Here is a 26,163-nt window from a genome sequence, read left to right as displayed (position 1 = left end):
GGCTGCTGTCTACAGGGTTGCACAGGGTCGGACACGACTGAAGTCACTTAGCAGCAGCAGCAGCAGCAGCTTTCTTTATGGTCCAACTCTCACATCCATACATGACTACTGGGAAAAAACCATAGCTTTGACTAGATGGCCTTTTGTTGGAAAAGTAATGTTTCTGCTTTTTAATGTGCTGTCTAGGTTGGTTATAGCTTTTATTCCAAGGAGCAAGTGTCTTTTAATTTCATGGCTGCATTCACCATCTGCAGTGCTTTGGGAGCCTAAGAAAATAAAATCTGTCATTGTTTCCCCGTCTATTTGCCATGAAGTGATGGGACCAGATGCCCTGATCTCGTTTTTTGAATGTTGAGTTTTAAGACAGCTTTTTCACTCTTATTTAATGTTTCTCAAGAGGATCTTTATTTCTTCACCTTCTGCCATAAGGGTGGTGTCATCTGCATAACTGAGGTATTGATTGTACTCCTGGCAAACTTGCTCCCAGCTTGTGCTTCATCCAGCCCAACGTTTATCATGATGTACTCTGCCTTTAAGTTAAATGAGCAGGGTGACAATATACAGCCTTGACGTACACCTTTCCCAATATGGAACCAGTCTGTTGTTCCATGTCTTGTTCTAACTGTTGTTTCTTAACCTACATATAGATTTCTTAGTAGGCACATAATGTGATCTGATATTCTCATCTCTTGAAGAATTTCCCACAGTTTGTTGTGATCCACACAGTCAAAGGCTTTGCTGTAGTCAACAAAGCAAAAGTAGATATATTTCTGGAACTCTCTTGCTTTTTTCTGTGATCTAGCAGATGTTGGCAATTTGATCTCTGGTTCCTCTATCTTTTCTAAATCCAGCTTGAACATCTGGAAGTTCATGGTTCATGTACTGTTGAAGCCTGGCTTGGAAACTTTTGAGCATTGCTTTGCTAGTGTGTGAGATGAGTGCAACTGTGCGGTAGTTTGAACATTCTTTGGCATTGTCTTTCTTTAGGATTGGAATGAAAACTGATCTTTTCTGGTCCTGTGGCCACTGCTGAATTTTCCAAATTTTCTGGCATATTGAATGCAGCATTTTAACAGTATCATCTTTTAGAATTTGAAATAGCTCAGCTGAGAATTCCATCATGTCCACTAGCTTTGTTTGTAGTGATGCTTCCTAAGGCCCACTTGACTTCACATTCCAGGATGTCTGGCTGTAGGTGAGTGTTCACACCATTTTGGTTATCTGGGTCATGAAGATCTTTTTTGTACAGTTTTTTGTGTGTATTCCTGCCACCTCTTCTTAATATCTTCTGCTTCTCTTAGGTCCATACCATATCTGTCCTTTATTGTACCCATCTTTGCATGAAATATTCCCTTGGTATCTCTAATTTTCTTGAAAACATCTCTAGTCTTTCCACTCTCTTCTTTTCCTCTATTTCTTTGCATTGATCGCTGAGGAAGGCTTTCTTATCTCTCCTTGCTATCCTTGGAACTCTGCATTCAAGTGGGTATATCTTTCCTTTTCTCCTTTGCCTTTAGCTTCTCTTCTTTTCTCAGCTATTTGTAAGGCCTCCTCTAACAACCATTTTACCTTTATGCATTCTTTTTCTTGGGGATGGTCTTGATAAGTCTCCTCTGCAATGTCCTGAACCTCCATCCATAGTTATTTGGGTCTCTGTCTATCAGATCTGATCCCTTGACTCTATTTGTCACTTCCACTGTATAATAGTAAGGGATTTGATTTAGGTCATACCTGAATGGTCTAGTGGTTTTCCCTACTTTCTTCAGTTTAAGTCTGAATTTGGCAATAAGGAGTTCATGATCTGAGCCACATTTAGCTCCTGGTCTTGTTTTTGCTGACTGTATAGAGCTTCTCCATCTTTGGCTGTAAAGAATATAATCAATCTGCTTTTGGTATTGGTCATATGATGACTTCCGTGTGTAGAGTCATCTCTTGTGTTTTTGGAAGAGGGTGTTTGCTATAACCAATGTCTTCTCTTGGCAAAACTCTGTTGGTCCTTACCATGCTTCATTTTGTACTCCAAGGCCAAATTTGCCTGTTACTCCAGGTATCTCTTGACTTCCTACTTTTGCATTCTGTCACCTATGGTGAAAAGGGCATATTTTTTCAGTGTTAATTCTAGAAGTTCTTATTGGTCTTTATAGAACCATTCAACTTAAGCTTATTCAGCATTAGTGGTTGGGGCATAGACTTGGATTACTCTGATATTGAATGGTTTGCCTTGGAAACCAATAGAGATCATTCTGTCATTTTTGAGATTGCACCCAAGTACTGCATTTTAAACTCTTTTGTTGACTATGAGGGCTACTGTGTTTCTTCTAAGGGGTTCTTGCCCACAGTAGTATATATAATGTTCATCTGAATTAAATTCACCGATTCAAGTCCATTTTAATTCACTGATTCCTAAAATATCAATGCTCACTTTTGCCATCTCCTGTTTAACCACTACCAATTTACCTTGATTTATGGATATAACATTCCAGATTCCTATGTGATATTGTTCTTTACAGCATCGGACTTTACTTCCATCACCTGGATCTTTTAACATTCATTTGTTTGAGACTTTTTGTGTTTTCTGGACCTTAGTGTCCTCTTCCTTTCCCTAGTTAGGGAAGTTTTCAGCTTTTTTTCTTCAAATAAGATATATGCCCATTTACCTTTGTCTTCTCTTTCTGGAATCCCTATAATGTGATTGGTTGTATGCTTTATGTTTTTCCATACATCTTTTAAACTTTTCTCATTTAGATATTTAAATTTAAATTAATTTTTTTAATCTTCAGCCTGGATGATTTCCACTAGTTTATATTCCAGTTTGGTGATTCATTCCTTTCTACCACCTAATCTATGGTTGATTCCTTCTAATCTATGTTTTATTTTAGTTGTATTCTTCAGCTTTGTTTGATTTGTCTCTACATTTTATATATCTTTTTAAAAATTCTGTTTAACCATTCTTTTCCCAAGTTCATTAAGCACCTTTATTATCATTAACTTGAATTCTTTTTTGGATATATTGTTTATCTCCATTTCATTTAGTTCATTATCTGAGGTTTTGTCTTGTTCCTTCATTTGGAATATATTCTGTCTCCTCATTTTACCTAATTTTCTGTTTTTATTCTGCTTATTAGGCAGATCAGTTATTGTGTTTCACAGTCTTGGTGAAGTGATCTAATATAGAGAATGTTCTATGAGACCCAGAAGCACTTCCCCTCTGTTCATCAGAGAAATATGTTCTGATGGTGAACCCTTATATATGTGTGTGCCCTTCTGTTGTGACAAGGCTAACTACTGTGGGAATGCTGGTAGGTTTGGTTGATTTCTAGCTTGATTGGCTGCCAGGCCTTACTTTGTGCAGTGGCTGCCAGCATGATGGTGGGTGGGGCTATATCCTGACTCAGCTGGCATTCTGTCCAAAGGCTTCCTGGGGCTAGTGCCAACCCCTGATAGGCAGAGCTTGGCCCTGGTATGGCTGGCTTCACATCCTGTGAGGTTCCAAGCCTGTTACCAGCTTGTGGATGGGGAGGGCTGAGGCTTGGTGCAGCTTGTTCTGTGGCCCCAAGAGTCTTGGTGCTGGTGCTGACTGACTGATGTGTGGAGTTGGGTTCTGTTGTGAGAATATTTAGCATTGTTAAGATGGTAATACTTTCCATGGATTCAAGGCATGTGTCTCAAAATCCCAACTGTCTTCTCAGCAATGATGTAAGCTGCTTTGCCTCCAGAATATTATGGAATCTTCATAGCAGTCTTGTGAGTTCCATATTTCTTTATACATTTTGCACATGAAGAAATTTAAGCAAAATTATTTGTTCAGTCACTTATTATAAAATGGCAAAGATGACCATGAAAACAACATGTTCTACCTGTTTACTTTCCCACTTCAACAAAAGGCATCACTAAAGAGAATTTGGGAGATATAACATAAGCTCATGTAATACTTTTAAAAGAAACCATGACTGTTTTCTTGAACAGATATTCATCAAATTTCAAATCTCAGGCTTTCAGGGGGAAAGAAGCTTACTACTGAAATATCCATTATACCCTCAAAAAAGTAGGTTCAAGCCATCTGTAAAGAGAAAATAACTTTGAACGCTTTGATTTTTATCTAAGAAATTCATGTGAAGTTTTCATTATATTCCACAATGTCATTAATAAAAACATTTTAATTACTCCACATGAGGAAAAATATGATGCTCTGTAAAGATATTTGGTGATTTACTAAATCTTTTCTTGTTTGAAAAGTACTGCTGCTGCTGCTGCTAAGTCGCTTCAGTCGTGTCCGACTCTGTGCGACCCCATAGACGGCAGCCCACCAGGCTCCCCCGTCCCTGGGATTCTCCAGGCAAGAACAATGGAGTGGGTTGACATTTCCTTCTCCAATGCATGAATGTAAAAAGTGAAAGTGAAGTCGCTCAGTCGAGTCCGACTCATAGCGACCCCATGGACTGCAGCCTACCAGGCTCCTCCGTCCATGGGATTTTCCAGGCAAGAGTACTGGAGTGGGGTGCCATTGCCTTCTCCTTGAAAAGTACAGAGGCATGTATAAAAATGATACAGTTTCACATATATAGCCTTTTGCTCTTCTTTCTCCATCTGTATTTGCTGTTCCTTAAAAACACTGTATTGGATTTCCCTGGTGGCTTAGATGGAAAATAATCTGCCTGCAATGCAGGAGACCCAGGTTCAATCCCTGGGTTGGGAAGATCCCCTGGAGATTGGAATGGCAACCCGCTCCAGTATTCTTGCCTGGAGAATTCCATGGACAGAGGATCCTGGCAGGCTACAGTCCATGGGGTCTCAAAGAGTCAATCATGATTGAGCTAGACTAACACTTCCACTAAAAACACTGTATAGCGAAGAACAATGGTCCTTTTTATTTTAAGACTATAAGAGATTTCATTTTTTATGGCACAACACAAGGTAATGGCACCCTAGACTTACAACACAGCCACCATGTGACAGGCATAGAGGGAAGGGGTTAACATTTGTTATTCAATATAAGTCTCACAAAAGCCCTAAGAGTAGAAAATATCCTCACTTTTTAGATAAGGCAAGTTGATCTCAGAGAGCCTAACTACTAGGCCCAAGGTTCAGTGGTGGAAGAAAGGTTTTAACCCAGGTCTGGCTTGCTCAAAAGCCCTACTGATTTTACATTCTCTCCCAAACAGGGAAGACTGGTCTGTGACTTTTACATTTCATCCTGGTTCCATAGTCATTGAGGATCTTTTCTTACATTAGTCAGACTCCTTAAGGTATCTAAAGTATCCTCAAATCTGAGAGTCAAAGAGAAAGAAAGAGATAGAGAAAGACAGAGAGACAGAGAGAGAGATCCAGAGAGATAGAGAAGGAGTGAGAAAGAGAGAAAGGGAGAGAGACACAGGGAGGGAGAGAGAGACTGAGATTATAACTGGGTGCTAAGGGTTTCTGAGCCCAACTTTCTCATGGTTGAGCTGGTGTTTGTAGGCCTATAGCTTTCTAGTAATCCACTTTCATTTAATTAATTGTGAAACCATTGGAGAAAAGCAAGTCATGTTCTTGTTTGGAAAATTTCCATTTTATGTGGCAGGGCTTTTGTTTCAGACTTCATAAAACTGAATGCTGAGCATTGGGATAATAAGTGAGCACATAACCTAGGGGAGGTGGGAAAAAACACAATGTTGTGTGCAAATTCTGCACTTACATATTCTCAAAGGAAATCTCTGCTGTGCTTCCAGTTAGAGTTATTTAGAGATGTGTTAGAAATTTCAGAGGTTGTTCTTTTAGTCTTTTATTTTTTTAATTGTGTTATGTTATAGCTATACAAAGGAATACATGTAACATTCAAGTTACTTATATAGTATGATAATAAAACAACATTCATGAACCCCAATTAAGTAATGAGAACATTAACATTTTTATTTTCCCCAACCTAACCCTTGGACCTAGAATGATGCCTAATATGTAGCGGGTGCTTAATACATGTTTTTTACTGAATGCATAAATCAGTTTGTACCTCCCTTCATTATATAATTACCCCCTCAGGGATAACCACTATGCTATATTTGGGGTTTATTACTCCCTGGCATTTTTATGTTTTTCACATATATATTCCCAAATTACATATTGTTTGCTTCTACTTCTTTTTAAACTTTATCCAATTGAGTCATATTGTATATAGGCTATTATGAGTTATGTTTTTTTCCTGCAACATTAGTTTGTGAAAATTCAACTCTTTGTAGATGTATTCTGTTCCTTGTCATTGCTGAATTGTATTTCATTGAATGAATATGATATAATTTATTCATTCTTTCTCCTGTATCATTTCTGCTTCTATAAACAAAGCTGCAATGTCCGTTTCTGCACATACTTCCTGGTACAAACATGCATGAGTTTCTCTAGAATACAAACATGGGAGAAGGACTGCAATCAGAATTTTCATTTCCAGTGCCAGAAGATCAGTCCATGAGACAGAATGGCAGTATTCCCTTTGTCAGTGTTAGTGGGAATTCTGTCCAAATAATTTTGCCAGAGAGAGGAGGTAGGAGGTTGGCAAATACTGGCATGGTAAGGTCATATCTCAGGCCTCTAGCCAAAGTGGGTTGTAATTAGGAAAAACTCAAATTGTAAAATTGCCTTCATTATTTCTCCTTCTTCCACATCCTTTACAGTTTGTTTTTTTTTTTTTTTTTTACATTTTAGATTTATTTAATTTTAATTGACGGGGAATTGTTTTACAATATTGTGTTGGTTTCTACCACACTTCAACCTGAATCAGCCATCAGTTCAATTTAGTCACACAGTCGTGTCCAACTCTTCACAACCACATGGACTGCAGCACGCTAGGCTTCCCTGTCCATCACAAACTTCCAGAGCTTGCTCAAATTCATGTCCATCGAGTTGGTGATGCCATCCAACCATCTTGTCCTCTGTCATCCCATTCTCTTCCTGCCTTCAATCTTTCCCAGCACTGCGGCCTTTGCCAAATCAGTTCTTCGCATCAGGTGCCCAAAGTATTGGAGTTTCAGCTTCAGCATAAGTCCTTCCAATGAATATTCAGGACTGATTTCCTTTAAGATTGACTGGTTTGATCTCCTTGCAGTCCAAGGGACTCTCAAGAGTCTTCTCCAACACCACAATTCAAAAGCATCAGTTCTTCAGCACTCAGCTTTCTTTATAGTCCAAATCTCATTTCCATACATGACTACTGGAAAAACAATAGCTTTAACTAGACAGACCTTTGTTGGCAGACTGCTTTTTAATATGCTGTCTAGGTTGGTCTCAGCTTTTCTTCCAAGGAGCAAGCATCTTTTAATTGCATGGTTGCAGTCACAATCTGCAGTGATTTTGGAGCCCAAGAAAATAGTCTGTCACTGTTTCCACTGTTTCCCCATCTATTTGCCATGAAGCAATGGGACCAGATGCCATGATCTTTGTTTTTTGAATGTTGAATTTTAAGCCAGCTTTTTCACTCTCTTTCAATTTCACCTAGAGGCTCTTTAGTTCTTCTTCACTTTCTGCCATAAGCATAATACACATACAGATCTTTGTTGGCAAAGTAATATCTCTGCTTTTCAATATGCTGTCTAGGTTGGACATAACTTTTCTTCCAAGGAGTAAGCGTCTTTTAATTTCATGGCTGCGGTCACCATCTGCAGTGATTTTGGAGCCCCCAAAACTAAAGTCTGACACTGTTTCCACTGTTTCCCCATCTATTTCCCATGAAGTGATGGGACGAGATGCCATGATCTTCATTTTCTGAATGTTGAGTTTTAAGCCAACTTTTTCACTCTCCTCTTTTACCTTCATCAAGAGGCTTTCTAGTTCCTCTTCACTTTCTGCCATAAGGGTGATATCATCTGCATATCTGAGGTTATTGATATTTCTCCCGGCAATCTTGATTCCAGCTTGTGCTTCTTCCAGCTGAGCATTTCTCATGATGTACTCTATATATAAGTTAAATAAGCAGGGTTACAATGTACAGCCTTGATGTACTCCTTTTCCTATTTGGAACCAGTCTGTTGTTCCATGTCCAGTTCTAACTGTTGCTTCCTGACCTGCATACAGGTTTCTCAAGAGGCAGGTCAGGTGGTCTGGTATTCCCATCTTTTTCAGAATTTTCCACAGTTTATTGTGATCCACACAGTCAAAGGCTTTGACATAGTCAATAAAGCAGAAATAGATGTTTTTCTGGAACTCTCTTGCTTTTGCCATGATCCAGCGGATGTTGGCAATTTGGTCTCTGGTTCCTCTGCCTTTTCTAAATCCAGCTTGAACATCTGGAAGTTCACGGTTCACATATTGCTAAACCCTGGCTTGGAGAATTTTGAAAATTACTTTACTAGCGTGTGAGATGAGTGCAATTGTGCGGTAGTTTGAGCATTCTTTGGCATTGCCTTTCTTTGGGACTGGAATGAAAACTGACCTTTTCCAGTCCTGTGGCCACTGCTGAGTTTTCAAAAATTTGCTGGCATATTGAAAGCAGCACTTTCTCAGCATCATCTTTCAGAATTTGAAATAGCTCAACTGGAATTCAATCACCTCCACTAGCTTTGTTCATAGTGATGCTTTCTAAGGCCCACTTCACTTCACATTTCAGGATATCTGGCTCTAGATGAGTGCTCACAGCATCGTGATTATCTGGGTCGTGAAGATCTTTTTTGTACAGTTCTTCTGTGTATTCTTGCCACCTCTTCTTAATATCTTCTGCTTTTGTTAGGCCCATGCCATTTCTGTCCTTCATCGAGCCCATCTTTGCATGAAATGTTCCCTTGGTATCTCTAATTTTCTTGAAGATATTTCTAGTCTTTCCCATCCTGTTGTGTTCCTCTTTTTCTTTGCATTGATCGCTGAGGAAGGCTTTCTTTTCTCTTCTTGCTATTCTTTGGAACTCTGCATTCAGATGCTTATATCTTTCCTTTTCTCCTTTGCTTTTCACTTGTCTTCTTTTCACAGCTATTTGTAAGGCCTCCCCAGACAGCCATTTTGCTTTTTTGCATCACTTTTCCATGGGGATGGTCTTGATCCCTGTCTACTGTACAGTGTCATGAACCTCAGTCCATAGTTCATCAGGCACTCTATCAGACACATGTATATATGTATATATTTTATTTATTTAATATTTACTTTTCATTCATATAATAATAACTACTGTCTTTTTATACATGTAAATATCAGTTCAGTTCAGTCACTCAGTATAAATACATATATGTATATACATACATGCATATATTTATACTTTTCAACTTGGACAAACTCTGGGAGATGGTGAGGGACAGGGAAGTCTGGTGTGCTACAGTCCATGGAGTCACAAAGAGTTGGCCACAAATTGGTGACTGATCAACAACAACAACAACAACATACCTTTCAAAAAGCATTTCTATCTTTGAGATACTTTCTCATCTGTAGCAGTACACACTTTGCTTTATTATATCATCTACTATGTTATTATACAGTTCTTTGCTTCCTGTCTTTCTCCTGTAGTAGATAGTAAGTTGCTTAGAGGCAAAGTTCATATCTTGATCATTAGTATCTTCCCAACACCTAGACCTGTACCTGGTCCATAGGAGTTGAGTTGAACCTATCACCTAATTTAGACCTTCAATTTCATAATATAGTTAGTCATTGGTTACAAATCTACACTTTGCAGTTGGACTTACCTAGGATGGTAACCTGGCATTTCGCTTACAAGAACAGTGATCTTGAACAAGTTTACTGAGTTTTCCTGAGGAGCAGCTTCCACTCTTATAATATAGGGATGATACAAAACTACCTGGCACAGTTGTTGGGAAGATTAAATGAAATGATATATATGAAATGGCCTGGCACATAAAGTGCCTTAATACTACATGTCCTTCTGATTTTATTTGAACTGTTTTTATTAGTTATAGAAGTCATGAAATGTAAGATGATGAATAATAAATTAATTTTTTAATGACAATTTTTACCCAAGGAAATGACATTTTTAGCCAAAGGAATGGTGTTCTCAGCTTTTGGCTCATTCATATCTGGGAACTGAGCTCTTTTCCTGTGGAACTCATGGCCCTCCTATTCTTATTTTGGTGGATAGACTCCTGCTGGCTTGGGATGAATTATGGAGAAAAGATAGGCCACCATAATCAGCTGCTGGGTTTGCATATCAGCAGAAGTTTCTGAGTGTTTTCTGTTGTATTTTGGCTGTGAATAAAGGCTAATATTTGTCTCTTAGAGATAAAGTGCTTGTCAAGTGTAGCCTGAGTGAAAGCCTTCTTTGCTTTTGCCCTGCCAAGGTTTCTCACTTAGGGTTGGGAGGAGAATAACATTTCATGCTTTTTTGGGGATTCTGATGGTTGTGCTGAGTATGATAACCAAAGAGTCATGGGTAGAAAGTGAAGGTGGTTACTGAGAAGACAATAGGATAATGGACGCTGTGTTAGATTTGGAGTCAGAGATTCCTGTACTTGATTTCATAAAGTTTTGTGCTTCTCCACTCTCAGTATGAATTTCTTCATTTGATATTATAATAATAATAATAAATGTTTCACAGTGGTGTTTTGAGGAGTTGAAATCATGCAACACAGCAAACAGGCTGTCATTAGAGCTTATTTTCCTTCCTTCTTGCCTTAGTAAGAAAGAAGTACTCATACAAATGGTGAATAACTCTAGGTCCATCCACATTACTACAAACGAACCAATTTTGTTCCTTTTATGGCTAATATTCCACTGTGTATATGTATCACAAGTTCTTTATCCACTCATCTGTTGATGGACATTTAGGTTGCTTCTATGTCCTGGGTATTGTAAATAGTGCTGCAGTAAACATTGGGGCACATGTGTGTTTTTGAATTATGGTTTTCTGAGGGTATATGCCCAATAGTGGGATTGCTGGGTCATATGGCAGCTATAGTTTTTTAAGGAACCTCCATACTCTTCTCCACAGTGGTTGTATCAATTTACATTCCCACCAACAGTAGAAGAGTGTTTTTGTTTTCTCCACACTTTCCTCAGCCTTTATTGTCATACAGAGTGGAATAAATCAGAAAGAGAAAAACAAATATATATATGAATGAACATGTATAGAATCTACAAAGATGGTACAGATGAATCTGTTTGCAGGGTAGGAATAGAGATGTAAACATAGAAAATTGACATGTGGATACAGTGGGGTAAGGGAGGATTGGATGGATTGGGAGAGTAGATTGATATGTATACACTACTATATGTAAAATAGATAGCTAGTGGGAAGCTGCTGTATAGCACAGGGAGCTCAGCATGGTACTCCGTGAGAACTTAGAGAAAGTGGAATGTGGGGGAGGGAGGTTCAAGAGGGAAGGGATATATGTATTCATATAGCTGATTTACTTTGTTGTACAGCATAAACTAACACCATATTATAAATCAGTTATACTCCAATAAATAAGTAAAAGCACAAAAAGTAAATAAAATAGTGGTTGCATTCTTGTGGACAAGAGAATAGGCAGTTGTCAAGTACCTGTAGCAGATTAACCCGGGAAACCACTTATGTTTTGTTTAATGATTAGACATAAGACAGGAGAGAAAAAAGTTTACCTTTGAGTAGTATGAACCATGTTCCCTTTATTTAAACTTGAATTTATTACTGTGGGAGACTAAGATCTATCTTTCCATTAAGGTTTTAGGATTGGGTTTCTGGCCCTCTCTTTCAGGCCACCTGGAAGGACACAGGCACAGATCCTCTTGGAGATAGACAGTTAACTAGGTGACCTTTGAAACTCTTAAACCAAAGAACATGAGTATTCTAATAGCTAAGTGTTTAGAGGGTTGCCTGAAAGATTTCCAGCATCACTGTGTATTACTTAACTGCTACTTTATGTTATAGAATGGGAATGGGGAATGTCCATGTTATCTAGATAGACTCCTAAGGAAAGAAAAGGAATGGGAAAAAAAAGACAACATGAAAATACTAATTGTAATTCCTCACTTCTGTATTCATTACAAGAGCTTTTTATCCTTCTGGCTTATTTATACTTCTGCTCACACAAGTAGGTCAGTAGGCTGGGTAATATTATTCCTACTTACAGATGAGAGTAAGGCTCAGAGAACTATAACAAAGCACATCAAACTGCTTTGATGCTTAGTCTGGTATCGCCATAGGTCTCCCTTTGGATAAGTAAGGTTTTAGGACTGAGTTCATACCATTTAATTACTCTGATATTGTTTCATGACCACCACCTTAAGTTAGAGATGTTTACCTCAGGTTTCTGCCTTCATCCATCCCTCATGCAGACATAGCCCAAGGGACTGGCTGATTTCAGAAAACTTCTCAAATCCTTTCATAGGATCCAGAACGGCTCTGTCCACATGATAGAAACCCTACAAAAATAATCCCTAGGAGAAATCCAAGGAAAATTCAGCTTCACACTGACTCTGTTAAGCAATAAATAATAATTTACACATGCAGTTTAATCCTGAAGATTCAGACTTCTACCTTCCTGTTTCTGCCAACTACTGACATGTGTTTCATTATTCCTCTTGGGTCTTTTCAGTTTGGAGACCACCAGGGACCATGTTCTGCCCATCGACTATTACTTTCCACCCCAGAAGACCTGCCTGATTTGTGGGGATGAAGCTTCTGGCTGTCACTATGGAGCTCTCACTTGTGGAAGCTGCAAAGTCTTTTTTAAAAGAGCCGCTGAAGGTAAAGGATCTTGGACACTCACTTTTCTCTCCCTTTCTCTCCTAAAAAGAGACACCAGTTTATCAGGACTCAGGATTTTATGATCTCTGGGACAAAGTCACTGGCAGTGTTTGTTGAAAGAACCTAAGAGCCTTAAAAAGTCAATTTTCATACTTGTTGGACCCCTGTCTTTGGCAGCGTTGTTATTACAGGCAATGAAGGCAATGAAGTTGGTCCCAGCTGGTTCTTGGAGCTTGGTGGGTCCTAGGAACAAAAGAAAAAATTAATGATTTGAAAAGATTTAATTTCCTCCTTTCTTGTGTTCCATTCTCCTGCCTAGTGAGGGAAAAAATGTCCTTATTAGAGAGGTTAGAAGTGGAGAAATCCAGACTAAGTCCCCAGCCTGTACTCTGTGGTGAATACAAGACTATTCCTTAGTGAAGGCTTCCTGGCCTCAACCCCAGAAAGGAAGTGTTCTCACTGTTCAGCAGACCATCAGTCTATGCACCTGCTCCCTCCTGCTGCTGCCTCCTTGGGGCCTTTTTGCATTAATAGCTCCTAGGTAGATAAGTATCCAAAGTGATAAGAAACTTTTATTCTCTCCTTCAGACCCTGTCCAAGAGCCCATAACCCTAAGCTAAGTTGTATCTTATATTTGGCTAAGTGTCCTCAAAAACTGGCTCCTTAGTATTATTTAGTTTAAAATAATTAATATCTGCTTAGCCCCAAGAGGTGCTCAGGCTACATCTTACAGCAGGAAGACCTCCTACACTTCCAGACCTCCTATATATGCTATTGCCTCCTTCCTTCCCAATCTCCCTAGGCTTAAGCCTCCTACCCATCCACTTCACTCCCCATCCTGTACTAAGTATTCCTTCTTGAAAGGACAGTAATTAACAGCTTCTAGACAGAGATGCTCTGCTCTGGAAGCATACTCAGTTGCTAAACACCAGTATCTACTCTGGCCTCCACTTTTCACAAAGGAAATACTTCCTGCCAAGACCCTTTTCTTCCTTCTCACTGGCCTAGAAATTTTAAGTCAGAACTGAAAGAGACAGCCTTTCCGTATATAAAGCTATAATCCCTGAGGACAGTCTTAAAGTGGCAGGTATATTGGCCACACCTTTCAGCAGGAATGTGGTGACACCCATCAGAGGACAGCAGAAGCACCACAGTGTTCTTGGCAACTAGAGAAAAATTAGAAAGTGTGTGCTCTTTAACTGGTCTCCCTACTGATAGCTAACTGGAATGATGATTATCTTTTCACCATTTTGGCCAGGTGAAAGGAATACCTATAAAATGGAAACCTATTTTGTTTTCTTCTAGTTCCCCAGGCAATAAGAAGACAGATACTGTTCAGCATTAAAGAAAGCATGCTGCATGTTCCACCCATAACCCTGAGTGGCACATTGCTACTGCTTAAACTGAGCAATATGAGGTCCAGTGCCCCAGTGCCCAGGCATAGGCAGTTTGGAAAGAGACAGAGATCAGTGTCTTCATTCCTTAAGAGTACTCACAAAAGGATGGTTGTCAGAAAAGGAAATGAGGAGTAGCACCAAAGACTTCAGATCACCCCAACATCTCCAGTGAGAATCTGCCTCTTCCCCATACCTTGGCTTCAGTTAGGCCCTATCTATAGAGCAGAAAATGAACCATAGCACCCATCTAAAGCAATGTGTCAGTAAGCCCAGGCACCACAGTAATAGCAACTATATCCAATGGGAAAAGAGTTCAAGAAAGTAAGCGAAAAGCAAATTCAATAGTTAGATAGATTAGATTGTATTTGATGCTGCCTCTGGGTTTTAAAAATCTGGGTCACGATATTATTGTTTTTGGAAAACTGTGGAAATGATCAACTATATTGTGAAAGGGAAGATTTTGCTGTCATAACATATTCCACATGGGAGCTTTCTACAGAAATTAAGGCTGAAGGAGAGAGGCAGGCAGAAGGGCAGCTGGCAGGGCTGCCTGGGAGGAGCTCTGCTATTATGTGGATCTTGGACTATTTGAGAACAAGGAAGCTGGGAGAGGGGTAATCACTCAAATTGCCGAGCATTTGGAAATCTAGCAAGGTCTCAAAATTCTTCAGACCCTAGAATCACTTGTTAGAGGAACTTGGTAATATTTTCTTTGAGAAAATGAGCCTCTGTGAGCTCATGGAGCCAAATGATCTCAATTCCTTGAAATATTAAAATCTCCAGTGGGTTCTTTACAAAACTATGGAGCCCATTGGTTCCTTTGGAATGTGAACCCCAGCTTCCAGTCCTGAGCCCTTTGAGGGACAGGAGAAAGTGATTTAAAAAACATGAAACAAAGCAAAAAGAAAAAAAATGTATTGGTGTTTTCTTTTACCTTTAAAGTTTGGTGGCTGCAGTTTACTACCATTATTATCTCTATTTGAAGGCAGGGGGCTGTCTTATTACCTGCAGAGAACATTTATTGATTTTTTTTTCATTTTTACAATGCATCTTTATTGCCCAAATGGCCTTTCTAAAGGTGATTCTGAATCTGCCTTGTTGAAACTTGGAATTCCACCTGTCTTGGAGGGAGTGGGAGAACAAATCTTTTCTTCCTAATTTGTTTGTTGTTGTCAGTTAACTCAGATGGAGTATTCAGAGTGTTGATTACCACTTTATTCAGGGTTTCAAAAATCTTTGGACTGGGCACAGGTACAAGACTTAAAAGCCTGGCACGTCAGAAAAAAATCCATTTCTAGCTTTGGTAGTTCATAAACCATGAGGCTTTAATGCTGTCATTGGTGCAAGACTCAGCAAAGAATCGATTGTAATCTAGCCAGGTTTTCCTGTTGAGGAAGAAGAGAACCTCACATTTTCTCATTGTCAGTATTGCTGGGAGTTTAGAGTGAAGGTGAGGCTAGTCAAGGAAGAATCTGCTTATTTGGGGATTAAAAATGATGATAAAAACAATTGTAGGCCACGGGGGTAAAAATCATTAAAACCTGCTTGATGGAAACTTATTCAAAGAATGTGTGTGTGTGTGTGTGCATGTGTGTGTCTAGGTATGTGCTGTTGAGAGGATGGTCTCTGGGTTTGAAACAAGCATGTAGAGAATTAGCTAGTGGTGGTGGGTGGGATGAGTGGGAAGGTGAAAGGGGAAGGCATGTTGGATGTTATCAAAAAGACCAGGAAGTCAAAGGAAGGTGATATCCTTAAGCAGAGTAGGGGTCAGAGGGGGTTTAGTTTTGTGACATTGGCTAAGAAAATGTCCCTGTTTGGACCTCAGTTTTCCCTGTCTGTAAAATAGGGGAGTTAAACTAAGATATTTTTAAAATGCCCTTTCAGCTTAGACTTTTTGTGACAATTCTATAAATAACAAACACCATCACTGTTATTTCAGCAAACATGTGTGTTTATACTTGTATACACATTTGGTTTTGCCTTCCTAGAAGATGGTGAATCCTAGCTCCTGTCTCTTAAAAATACCAGTCTTCAGATGAGGATAGAGCCAGCTCAGAGAGTGCACTGTGGATGGGCTGAGTTAAGAGTCAGGACTCAGATTCCCTCTTCTCCCGGCACTATGACCATGGCTGGATAACTTCCTTTCTTTTCCATTTTCTCATCTGGAAAATCAGGATATGAATCCTCATCTCTACCTCATCATGTTTCAAAGAGGGTTAATTAATTCATCATGTGCATTATGTGCTCAAGAATTTACTATTTTTCAGACATTTTCTAGTAAAACATTGGAGATTGTACATCCATTTGTTTTGTACGCATGGAGCACTGTTTGGTACACATCATAAAACTGAAACTGTAGTTTACATTCTGAACTCAAAGAATTACACCATCCTCACTGATGTTTACAATATGTCCCAATTTAGTATCCTTGGCAAATTTTATATAAGTATGGCTTTGATTCTCTTTCTCTCCCCAGGTTTCTGTGAGGGAAGAAATGTAAGTGAACCCTCATTGAACTCTTTCTGTCCTTTAAATCTACTCTTTCCCACCTCAACTCATGTGGAATTGAATGTTACTTCTTGTTTGGAGTCTTGCAGAGAGTTTTTGGTGCATATCAGTGTCCTCTTCACTCCCTGACTTTAAGAGTAACATTTCCCAGGGGCAAGTTAGCTATGTTAGGAAGATATAATTGCAACTTTGTGTGTGCATGCTAAGTCGCTTCAGTCCTGTCTGACTCTTTGCGGCCCTATAGGCTGTAGCCTGCCAGGCTCCTCGGTCCACAGGATTCTCTGGAAAAGAATACTGGTGTGGGTTGCCATGCCCTCCTCCAGGGGATGTTCCCTACCCAGAGATGGAACCCAAGTCTCTTATGTCTCCTGTATCGGCAGGCGGGTTTTTTTTTTTTTTTTTTTAACCACTATCTCCACCTAGAAAGCCCTACTTGTAACTTCAAAAGGGCCTCCATCGAGTGTCTTTGGCCAAGAAGTTGACTGATGCTTATTGCACGAGTCTTAGAGATTTTTTTTTTTTCACAAAACTACTCATAGTATCTTTTATCTGTCCCTGATTTTTTAAAAATATCATAGCCAGACTTTATTTTTTTTTTGCTACTTTTTATTTATTTATTTTTAAAACATTATTTATTTACTTTACAATAATTAGGGATCAGCAAACATTTTTCTGTAAAGGGCCAGATAGTAACAGATTTTGTGCCCTATATAGTCTCTGATGCTATTATTCAACTCTGCCTTTGCAGCATGAAAACAGTCCTAGACAAAACCAATGGGTGTGGCTGTGCTCCAGTAAAACTTTATGGGCAGTAAAATTTATATTTCATTCAGTTTTCACATGCCTTTAAATACTATTTTTTATTTTTATCAGCTATTTTAAATCTAAAATTCATTCTCAGTTCTTGCGTCACACAAAAAGAAAAAGCACATTAAATTTGGCTTGTGAATTTTTGCTGTTTGTCAAGTCTTGCTTTAGATGGTCACTCCTCTGCTTACAAATCTGCATAGAAAATTTGGCTCTTTCTGATCTCTGGTGTCTTAGTAACTCTCTAGATTATCTAATTTTAAACATTCTTCTGATATGGCCAGTGAAAGTTTGTACACCTTGCTTGCCTAGAATGCTTAGGGACTGAGCATTTTTTTTCACTAAATAGGAAAAAAAAAACATTCTTGGAATGCTAGAAGAGGATACTTTTTCTGATGATCTGGTATATCACTCAACCTTGCAATACCCAGAGGAGAAACTGAAAATATTCCACATAATTTTTAGGCTTTTGTACTGTAACCATGTGGATAATTATAAAATATGTATGAGTGAATTTGCTAGATGCCACATAGTAGTAGTAGTTAAGTTGCTAAGTCGTGTCTGACACTTGCAACCCCATGGACTGTAGCTTGCCAGACTCTTCTGTCCATGGGATTCTCCAGGCAAGAATATTGGAGTTGGTTGCCATTTCCTTCTCCAGAGGATCTTCCCGACCCAGGAGTCGAACACGGGTCTCCTGCATTGCAGGCAGATTCTTTACCGACTGAACTATGAGGGAAGCCCTCAGATGCCACATATAACCCAGATAGTATAGAGGAAGGTAGCTTTGAGGACTATCTGGTATGAAGTGTTATGGAAAAGCTCTCTGTCTCAGAGAAAGTAGGGCCCAGGTGGCCAGTTGAGTTATGAATTTACCATGTATTTCCCTATGATTCTTTGTCTTTACACATTTGTTGGCTTAATTCTGGTCTTCCTCATAATAGGACTAGAGCACAGGCCTTCAGAATAAATAATTTAGCTCTATAACTCATTCTAGTTGATGCCCACCCAAGTCTCTTATTAGAGCCCAATTTGGGGGCCATGTCAAGAATTTGCCATTGCTGGTCTATAAGGCCCTGTGGCTGATAATTTATAGCAAATGCATTTAATGAAACAATGATTAACAAGAAGTTTCTATGTCACCTGCAAGATTGTGTGAGTCCATTGTCTCCCTTTACCTTGCCTTACTATTCCCCAATGTGTTATATTTTTAAAGCCCATCCATATACTGCAGCCAGAAGTTTGTTTTTTTTTTTTAATCCCCAGAGAATCTCTTGATAATTATGAAACTCTGGGTGGTAGATTTTAGCAGTTGGCTGCTATTGCACAGGTAAGTGTTAGACCCACTTTTTCTTCAGAGGTAGGAGTTATTTCTTTAGTCTCTAGTCTAGTCCCATGGCAACCAACACACTGTCCCTCATAACAACTGGATTCTGGGAGAATCCATTATTTCAAAAAGCAATTTCTTCAGTTATAATAGCCATGTGTGCATACTTCTGGAAGCTATTATTCAAGTGTTCACACTCCTCTTCAGAGCTAGCAACTGCTCTCAGAATTCCAAAGAGGCAAGTAAGCTTTGTACCTTTCAGAAGAGAGCACAGAAAAGGGAACTTCCCTCTATCCAGAAAAGGAAACTGAGAGTTTGGGTTAATGACTCTTTACAAAGGGAGCAAGGATTAGAATTCTCAGTCCATTTGTTTCCACTCCATGTTGTGACTTCTGATGCATCCCATTGGAATTACCACAGCTTCTGGCTATGTTGTTGCCTATATTTTACTGAATACTTCATAAGAACTGGCCTGGTGGTAATCTATCTTGTGTTCAGTCAGTATACATTTGCTGGATAATTACTACACATGGGATATCAGGCTCACATACTCAAGATACAGATCCTTCCTGAAGGAACCTAGTGATCATAACCCTGGACCCCTTTAAATTTCTTCAGTCATCATATTTCAGTTCCATTTGAACTTCCCAACCACCTGGAACAGAGGGAGAGGTCATCCTCCTGATTTTCCATGTAAGCAAACTGATGTTTTTTTTCAGTTAATCAACAGTTAGTAAGTGAAGTGGTGGTAGTTGAGTTGCTAAGTCCTGTCCAACTCTTTGAGACCCCATGGCCTGTAGCCTGCCAGGCTTCTCTGTCCATGGGATTCTCCAGGAAAGAATACTGGAGTGGATTGCCATTTCCCTCTCCAGAATTAAGTGGAGCATCTGGATTTAAACCCAGGTCTTCTGGGTCCAAAGGTAGCAGTCACTCTCTTATGGCACAGCTACCTCTCAAATATATAAACATACTAACCTAAAGCAGAGGAAAGTGAAAACAAGAAAGATAACAGTTGAAGAGAAACAACAGAATCAGAAATTAAAGAAGAAAAACTTTAAGTACTATGGGGAGAAACCAGTGAGTAACACTAACATCACAGGGAATGTTCTTCCTTAAAACAAACAAACAAACTTATAATAGCTAGTGGTTCACCAGAAACTCTTCATTAGTTAGGGCCAGCAGCACTCCAGTGTTCTTGCCTGAAGAATCCCAGGGACGGGGGAGCCTGGTGGGCTGCCATCCATGGGGTTGCACAGAGTCGGACACGACTGAAGCGACTTAGCAGCAGCAGCAGCAGCAGGGGCATGTGAGTGATAGTCGTTCCACTAGCTCCTAATGTTCAGAGGGAAAGTTCTGATTCTGATGAAACCAGGCTCGGTATTTCCTTAATTCACTCTCATCACAGAACCACAGAATAGGAAGCATGATTTAAAACCCGGGCTCATGAGAATTTTAATTCTCATTGCCAAGCTGAAGAACTCAGACAGTATGTATGGATACAGATGTTAGAATCATGTTCCTAGACTCTTTGCTTTGAGCCTACTTGGAGAAGTGTACCACAGAATATTTTCTATGGGGCCAGGAGAAAGAGAACTCCATTCCCCTCCTCTTTGTTGTCATAAACTAGAAAATATTGTCTTTCAGGACAGAACTAAAAATTCACAGAGACAAAATTGTGTTCTCTTTTATCAAGGTTTTTATTGTCTTCCCTCTCTAAGGACACCTGATAGTGTGGATGGACCATGATTTCGCTGTGGTACCTGGATGTGGACCCTGGAGACTATAAGCTAAATAATCACATTTCTATACTTCCATGTTCACAAGTTCCTTTACTTTCTCGGCATTGATTCAGCCAAGAGGTATTTAATGAAAAGACTTAAAAGATTCAGGGCTTTCAACCACAGGATCTCTAAATGCTAACCTGCTAAAAATTAAAAGAAGAGAACTTAAAAATCTAAAAATTTGACCAAGCTATTTTGTAGAAGAGAAAACTGAGGCCCAGAGAGAGAGGAAGTGACTTTCCTAGGTTCATAGAAAATATAAATGACAGAAATGAAGGTTTTCCAGTAGTTTCTTATTTCTTGTCTGAGGGGTTCTCCAGCTTCACAGCTTCAGAGAGTGTTGTCTTGGCACCTCCAAGAATTATGTGAGGCAACATAATAAATCTTTTTCTTGACTGCAGGGATATCTAAAATGACTATTTGATGACTGGCACTTTCCCCAGATAACATCCATTTATTCAACAAACAGTCAGTGTTTATTTGTTGTGTGCAATAGACCTATACAAGGCACTGGGATAAGAGATAATAACAAAAAAAATAGTTACTGCATACTCAATAAGTATTAGTTGTTTTGTAGACATTTTCTCATTCAGTCCTCACAATAACCCTACGATGTGGGTATTACCATTTGTCCCATTGACAAATGAAGGAATTGAGGCACAGAAGAGTTAAAGTGACTTGCCCAAAGTCATATGACTCTTTAGTGACTATGGAGTGAACATGGCACAGAGTTTCCCACATAATGGGCTTCCCAGGTGGCTCAGTAGTAAAGAATCCTCCTGCCAATTCAGGAGATGTGGGTTTGATCCCTGAGTCAGGAATATTCCTTTAGAAGGAAATGGCAACCCACTCCAGTATTCTTGCCTGGGAAATCACATGGACAGAGGAGCCTTGTGGGCTACAGTCCATGGGGTCACAAAGAGTCAGACACAACAATTTAGTGACTAAACATCAACAACAACAGTAGTCTGCCAGGTACAAAAGGTCGGAAATGAACTTCAGGAATATTGAACAGACTGACCAAAGACAGGGCTGCATGAAAGCAGGATACTTGTTTAAGGAACATTCTGGAGTCCAGAGATGGTTGAGGGGAACCTCATCAGATGCAACAGATCCCTTGGTCAGCCTTCAACTGACCTTTTATGCCTGTTCCCCACTCCCACCTTGTGCCAATGCTCAGCTGTACATCGCCATCCTACTCTACTTTCTGGGCTTTTTGGAAGCGTGCTGCTATCTAGATAGTGGAATGAAATGCAGTGAAAGAGAAGCAGATTCTATCTAACATTCCTTCTTTTCACTTCAAAATTCCATTTAAATAATAAAAGTGTTGAGCTAAATGATCTTGAATATTTTAGCAATAAATCTATAACAGCCTAAATCTTTCTAACAATAAATCTCTAAAATTTTATGGATACTCCAGATATTTCCATTGGCCAGCAGTTCACTTTATAAGCATCAACCTTGTAAAATAGACCCGAGTTCAATCCTTGGCTCCAAAATAGATAGATATTGGGCCTTGAGCAACTACTGTAACTTTGTGCCTCTGTGAGGATAGTAATAGGTCGCAGGGTTATTGTAAGAGCTAAATGATATGTAGCACAGCTCATATTAGCACAGCCCAGTAAGTTTTGATTCCATCTACAGAAATGGAGCTATGGTCATTAGTACACATACACTTATGATGTCCCTTGGGTAGCAGAGAGGAGAGGTGGCAGATAGTATTTATGGCAGTTCCCTGGTAAAGAAGGCCTTGGGTTGGCGTAAGGTTCTTAAACAACCACTTATCTTCAGTGTTACTTAATTGGTGATCTGAAGGTCCAATAGCATTTGTATAAGAACATAGCAAAAGTTAATCTCTTCCTCTTTCCTCTTTGTCTCTCAGGGCACTATGAATAACATTTCCCAGAAAGCCCAGCATGTATGTGTCCATTGCCTCTCTTGACTTTTGAGCTTTGGACATGAAGGTGTCAGAGCTTTCTGTGTATTTTTGTCTGCAACAAGATTTGTCTGACCTCCCTAGTAAATTCAGATCCACAGCCACAGGCCAGGAGAAAAGCTAACCAAGTTCATAAATTATCCTCCACATTCTTCAGCCATTGGCTTCCCTCATCTAGCCAGAGGTGTGTCTTAAAAGTATGTTGGGGCCAGATTCAATAGAAACCTGAGCCAGCACCTGTGTAAATACAATTTTAAAGCTTCTTTTCCTGAAGCCAGATGGGTATTTTTTAAAACCAAGCTGGGTTGTATTTTATCTAGAGTACTGTCTCCTACATTCTTAGTGCTTTGGACCCTTTGGAAAAATGTAGTATGGTTGTATTATTATTGCCTGGTTATTTGTGAGGGAAGGGGCATTTCTTTCAAAAATCAGATAATGCCTTAGTGTGGCCTGTGACTTTACTGTGTATAAAATGAAACTCTGCTCATGATTCATCATTCATTCTGCTCCCCATAGATTGACATCCATACCCACTCTTCATTATTGATCCTATTAAAAGTTAGTCACCCGACATGTAACATACTACTAACTCCTAACTGAATCATCTTTAGATCTTGTCCAAAACCCTATATATAGAGAAGGGAGGTTAACATCTTGCCTAGGGCCTGGAGGGGGCTCTTCAGTAAGTGGGTATCCAATCCTTGACATCCCTTAGCTCTGCTCAGCTTCAAAACAGAGACAGGATCTTTCATTTATGTTGCTTACGATTAAAGGCTTCCTGCTTCCCAATGTCCTGCAGGGCCTCTTCTTCCACCCCACCTCTATAGCCTCCATGGCTCTCTAGAAACTTTTCTGTAATCATGTCACTCAGAAGAAGATTTTCTTGTCTCTTTTGAAATTTCAAGAGGACTAGTCAGCAACTTTTGGGCTTCCTTGGTGGCTCAGTGGTAAAGAATCTGCCTGCAGTGCAGGAGATGTGGGTTCAATCCCTGGGTCAGAAAAATCCCCTAGAGAAGGAAATGGCAAGCCACTCCAGTATTCTTGCTTAGTAAATCCCCATGGACAGAGGAGCCTCGTGGGCTACAGTCAATGGGATCACAGAGAGTCAGGCATGACTTAGTTACTAAACAATATTTAGCAAGTTTAGGTTAGATTGTGCTTCCATGGGAGCAGAGATAGATGCAGGAAACAATAGAATGGACTATGGAGATGTGGAATGATTTCTCACCTAACTAGTTAAATCCTACAAAAATAAAGTGTTTTTTACTCAGAAGCCCTATTGATATAGGAGTAAAAGACTTGATTTGAGTCCAGTGTTTGTTAACTCTGTGATCTTGGGAAAATGACATGTCATCCCTGAGCTTTAGTTTTCTTGCTTGAAAATTGGGATAATGATGACCACTAGAAAAATTCTAAGGATTACATGAGATAAAGTAACTAGAAGTTTTCTTACATAGTGCCAGACTTCCTAAAAAAGTGAATCAAACAATGTTGACAATGACTCTTAATGTGTGAATGAGAAATCAGCTCCATGTCAAATTTCAACATGTTTTCCAGGGGTCCCATTATTTCACTCTATTATACTCTGTGCTTCTGCACAGGTATAAATAATTCACTTGTTGTTATTTACATGGATATTTTGATAATAATTATTTTTAGACATATGTCATGTTTCAGACATAAATCAGACTGTAATAGTTTTGCAGCTTTGTAGACATATTCATTCCCAAGTACCAAAGACCTAAAAGGAGTTAGCTAGAGCTATGAAGGGTAGAACAGAGATAGGCAACACAGGGCTCCCTGGTACCTGTCTCTTAGTTAGAAAGGACTTCAGACTATAGGCATTTGTGATTCTAGTGTCAGGGAAGAAGAGCTGGAGGTAGACTAGAAGAGGAAGAGTAGCTTTTACTCATTCATTTTGTTAAAAGCATGCATATATTGTATGAGGCCCTGTATGAGTCCAGAGATGAGTGTGAGATGGCCCTGTCCTCAGAGATCTTCTGGTCTGATGGACATGCCCTCCAAGGTCAGCTAAAGTTTTACACTACAAAGGGTATTTGAGTGCAGCAGAAGCAGTATGATGGGAAAGGGGAGATAAAAATCTATAGGCATAGCTCCCCATACCTAAGGACAGCCCTGACCAAGACTGACACAGTTTGAGGGACCTATTCCCATCAGCAGGTCTGGAAGCCTTATTAACAACAACAAAAGGTAATGATGATAATAATTATAGCAGCTAATATTTACTAAACATTTTCTTTGTGTTAGATGCTACACTAAATGCTTACTTAATCTTCACAACAATGTTATGAAGTAATAGATATTCTTACTACCCTTATTTTACAAATGGGGAAACTAAGACTCAAAGACTAAGAGAACAGGGAGAGAACTAACTCATCTCAATTCAACAAACATTCAGCATCTACTGTATGCTAGACCTGTGCTAAGTGCTAAGGAGAGATGAGTAAAACATATTCTCAGTCCAATGGGAGCAAACCCATAAGTGCACAATTAAGTTAATATATTTCAGGCCTTCTGCTTGATGCTGGAAACTCACTGATAAATGACACACAGTTTTTCCTGCAAAGATCTCAAAGTTTACTGGGGGATATCAGTGTGGAAACAAATATTATGTACTGCTGAGAGAAGGGTAAGTGCAAAATGGAAAAGAGATTGTAAAACAAATAATTGGTTTAAATCAGAGCCCCAAGGAAGCATGCTCACACTTTCCCCTTCCTCACCTTTACTCAGGCTTCTCCCCCGCTGCTTCAAGTACCTTTTCTTAAGCCCCACCTTCCTTCAAGGCTTCACTCAAATGCCCACTCCTCCATGAAGCCTCCACCCCATCAAAAGGCATCCTATCCTCTCCTGTACCCCCTCTCTTTTACTGATGTCAACTTGACCCAATCTTTACTTGGTAATCCTTCTTCCTTGTTAATCTATCCATTATGCTCCTTTGGGGTCATAGGGAAATGCCAAAAATTTAGACACATATCCAGTAAGAGGAAGGTCAGTCTCTAAGAGCAAGCTCTTTTATGATTCTGTGAGCATTTAACATCCATGTTGCTAGAAACACCTGTGAATGACCTGACCCCTCTTTGGAGCAGAATGTGATTGGTGTATTGCTTCAAGGAGACTGTCATTGTTCTGGGAAATATTCCAAAGTTTGCTATCACCAGTGAATATGTACAGAGAATAGAGCCTGCAGATAAGCTGTCCTCTGATTAGCTTCAGACATGTTCCAAGCAGCTAGGATGTGGTAGATTTAGCCTTAGGAAATTCACTTGACCTTTCTAAGCCTCAGTTAATTCATCTAAAAATGGAGGTAATATAGTGGTTGAAAAAGCCAAAGGAATTGATGCTTGTGAAAACAGTGTGTAAATTGAAAATTATTCTTTGAGTATTAGTTTCTGGGAGATCTCCTTATCATCATTCAGGTAAATACTTGCCTCTGACATCTCTGAAAACCCTTTGCAAAGAGTTGTCTGTAGGAGAAACAGTTTAATTTGCAAATTGCTCCTTTATTTGCATGTAAATAAAGTACATCTGCAGTCACACCAGAATGATTACCTCTTTGAAATACCTCTCAAGGATCCTCAAAATGAATTTTATCCCCCCACCCGAAATAGTCTGTCACAAAGATAACCTCCAAATTCACTGACAGTATGTCCAACCACTTTTGCAAGATATATGGTTAGGCAGATAATTTTATTTATACAGGTAATTATTTTCTTCCAGCAAGTGAGTAGCTAGAAGATGGCCAAGAGAGGCCATGAGGAGTG

The 26,163-nt window shown here is 39.4% G+C and overlaps 1 protein-coding gene across 2 annotated transcripts in view; it reads left to right on the top strand.

Annotated features, from left to right (window-relative positions):
• AR (androgen receptor) overlaps positions 1 to 26,163 on the top strand; it is a 217,356-nt gene that overhangs the window by 117,505 nt on the left and 73,688 nt on the right. For both annotated transcript variants that reach the window (XM_019955863.2, XM_070784680.1), the window contains exon 2: positions 12,474 to 12,625. In XM_019955863.2, the coding sequence (XP_019811422.1) occupies positions 12,474 to 12,625 (152 nt within the window). The remainder of the gene's footprint in view (positions 1 to 12,473; positions 12,626 to 26,163) is intronic.

The sequence above is a fragment of the Bos indicus genome, chromosome X (assembly GCF_029378745.1).
Source record: "Bos indicus isolate NIAB-ARS_2022 breed Sahiwal x Tharparkar chromosome X, NIAB-ARS_B.indTharparkar_mat_pri_1.0, whole genome shotgun sequence".
NCBI classification, from domain to species: domain Eukaryota; kingdom Metazoa; phylum Chordata; class Mammalia; order Artiodactyla; family Bovidae; genus Bos; species Bos indicus.
The sequence above is the reverse complement of the archived record's forward strand: the minus strand, read 5'-3'. Positions and strand labels throughout refer to the sequence as shown.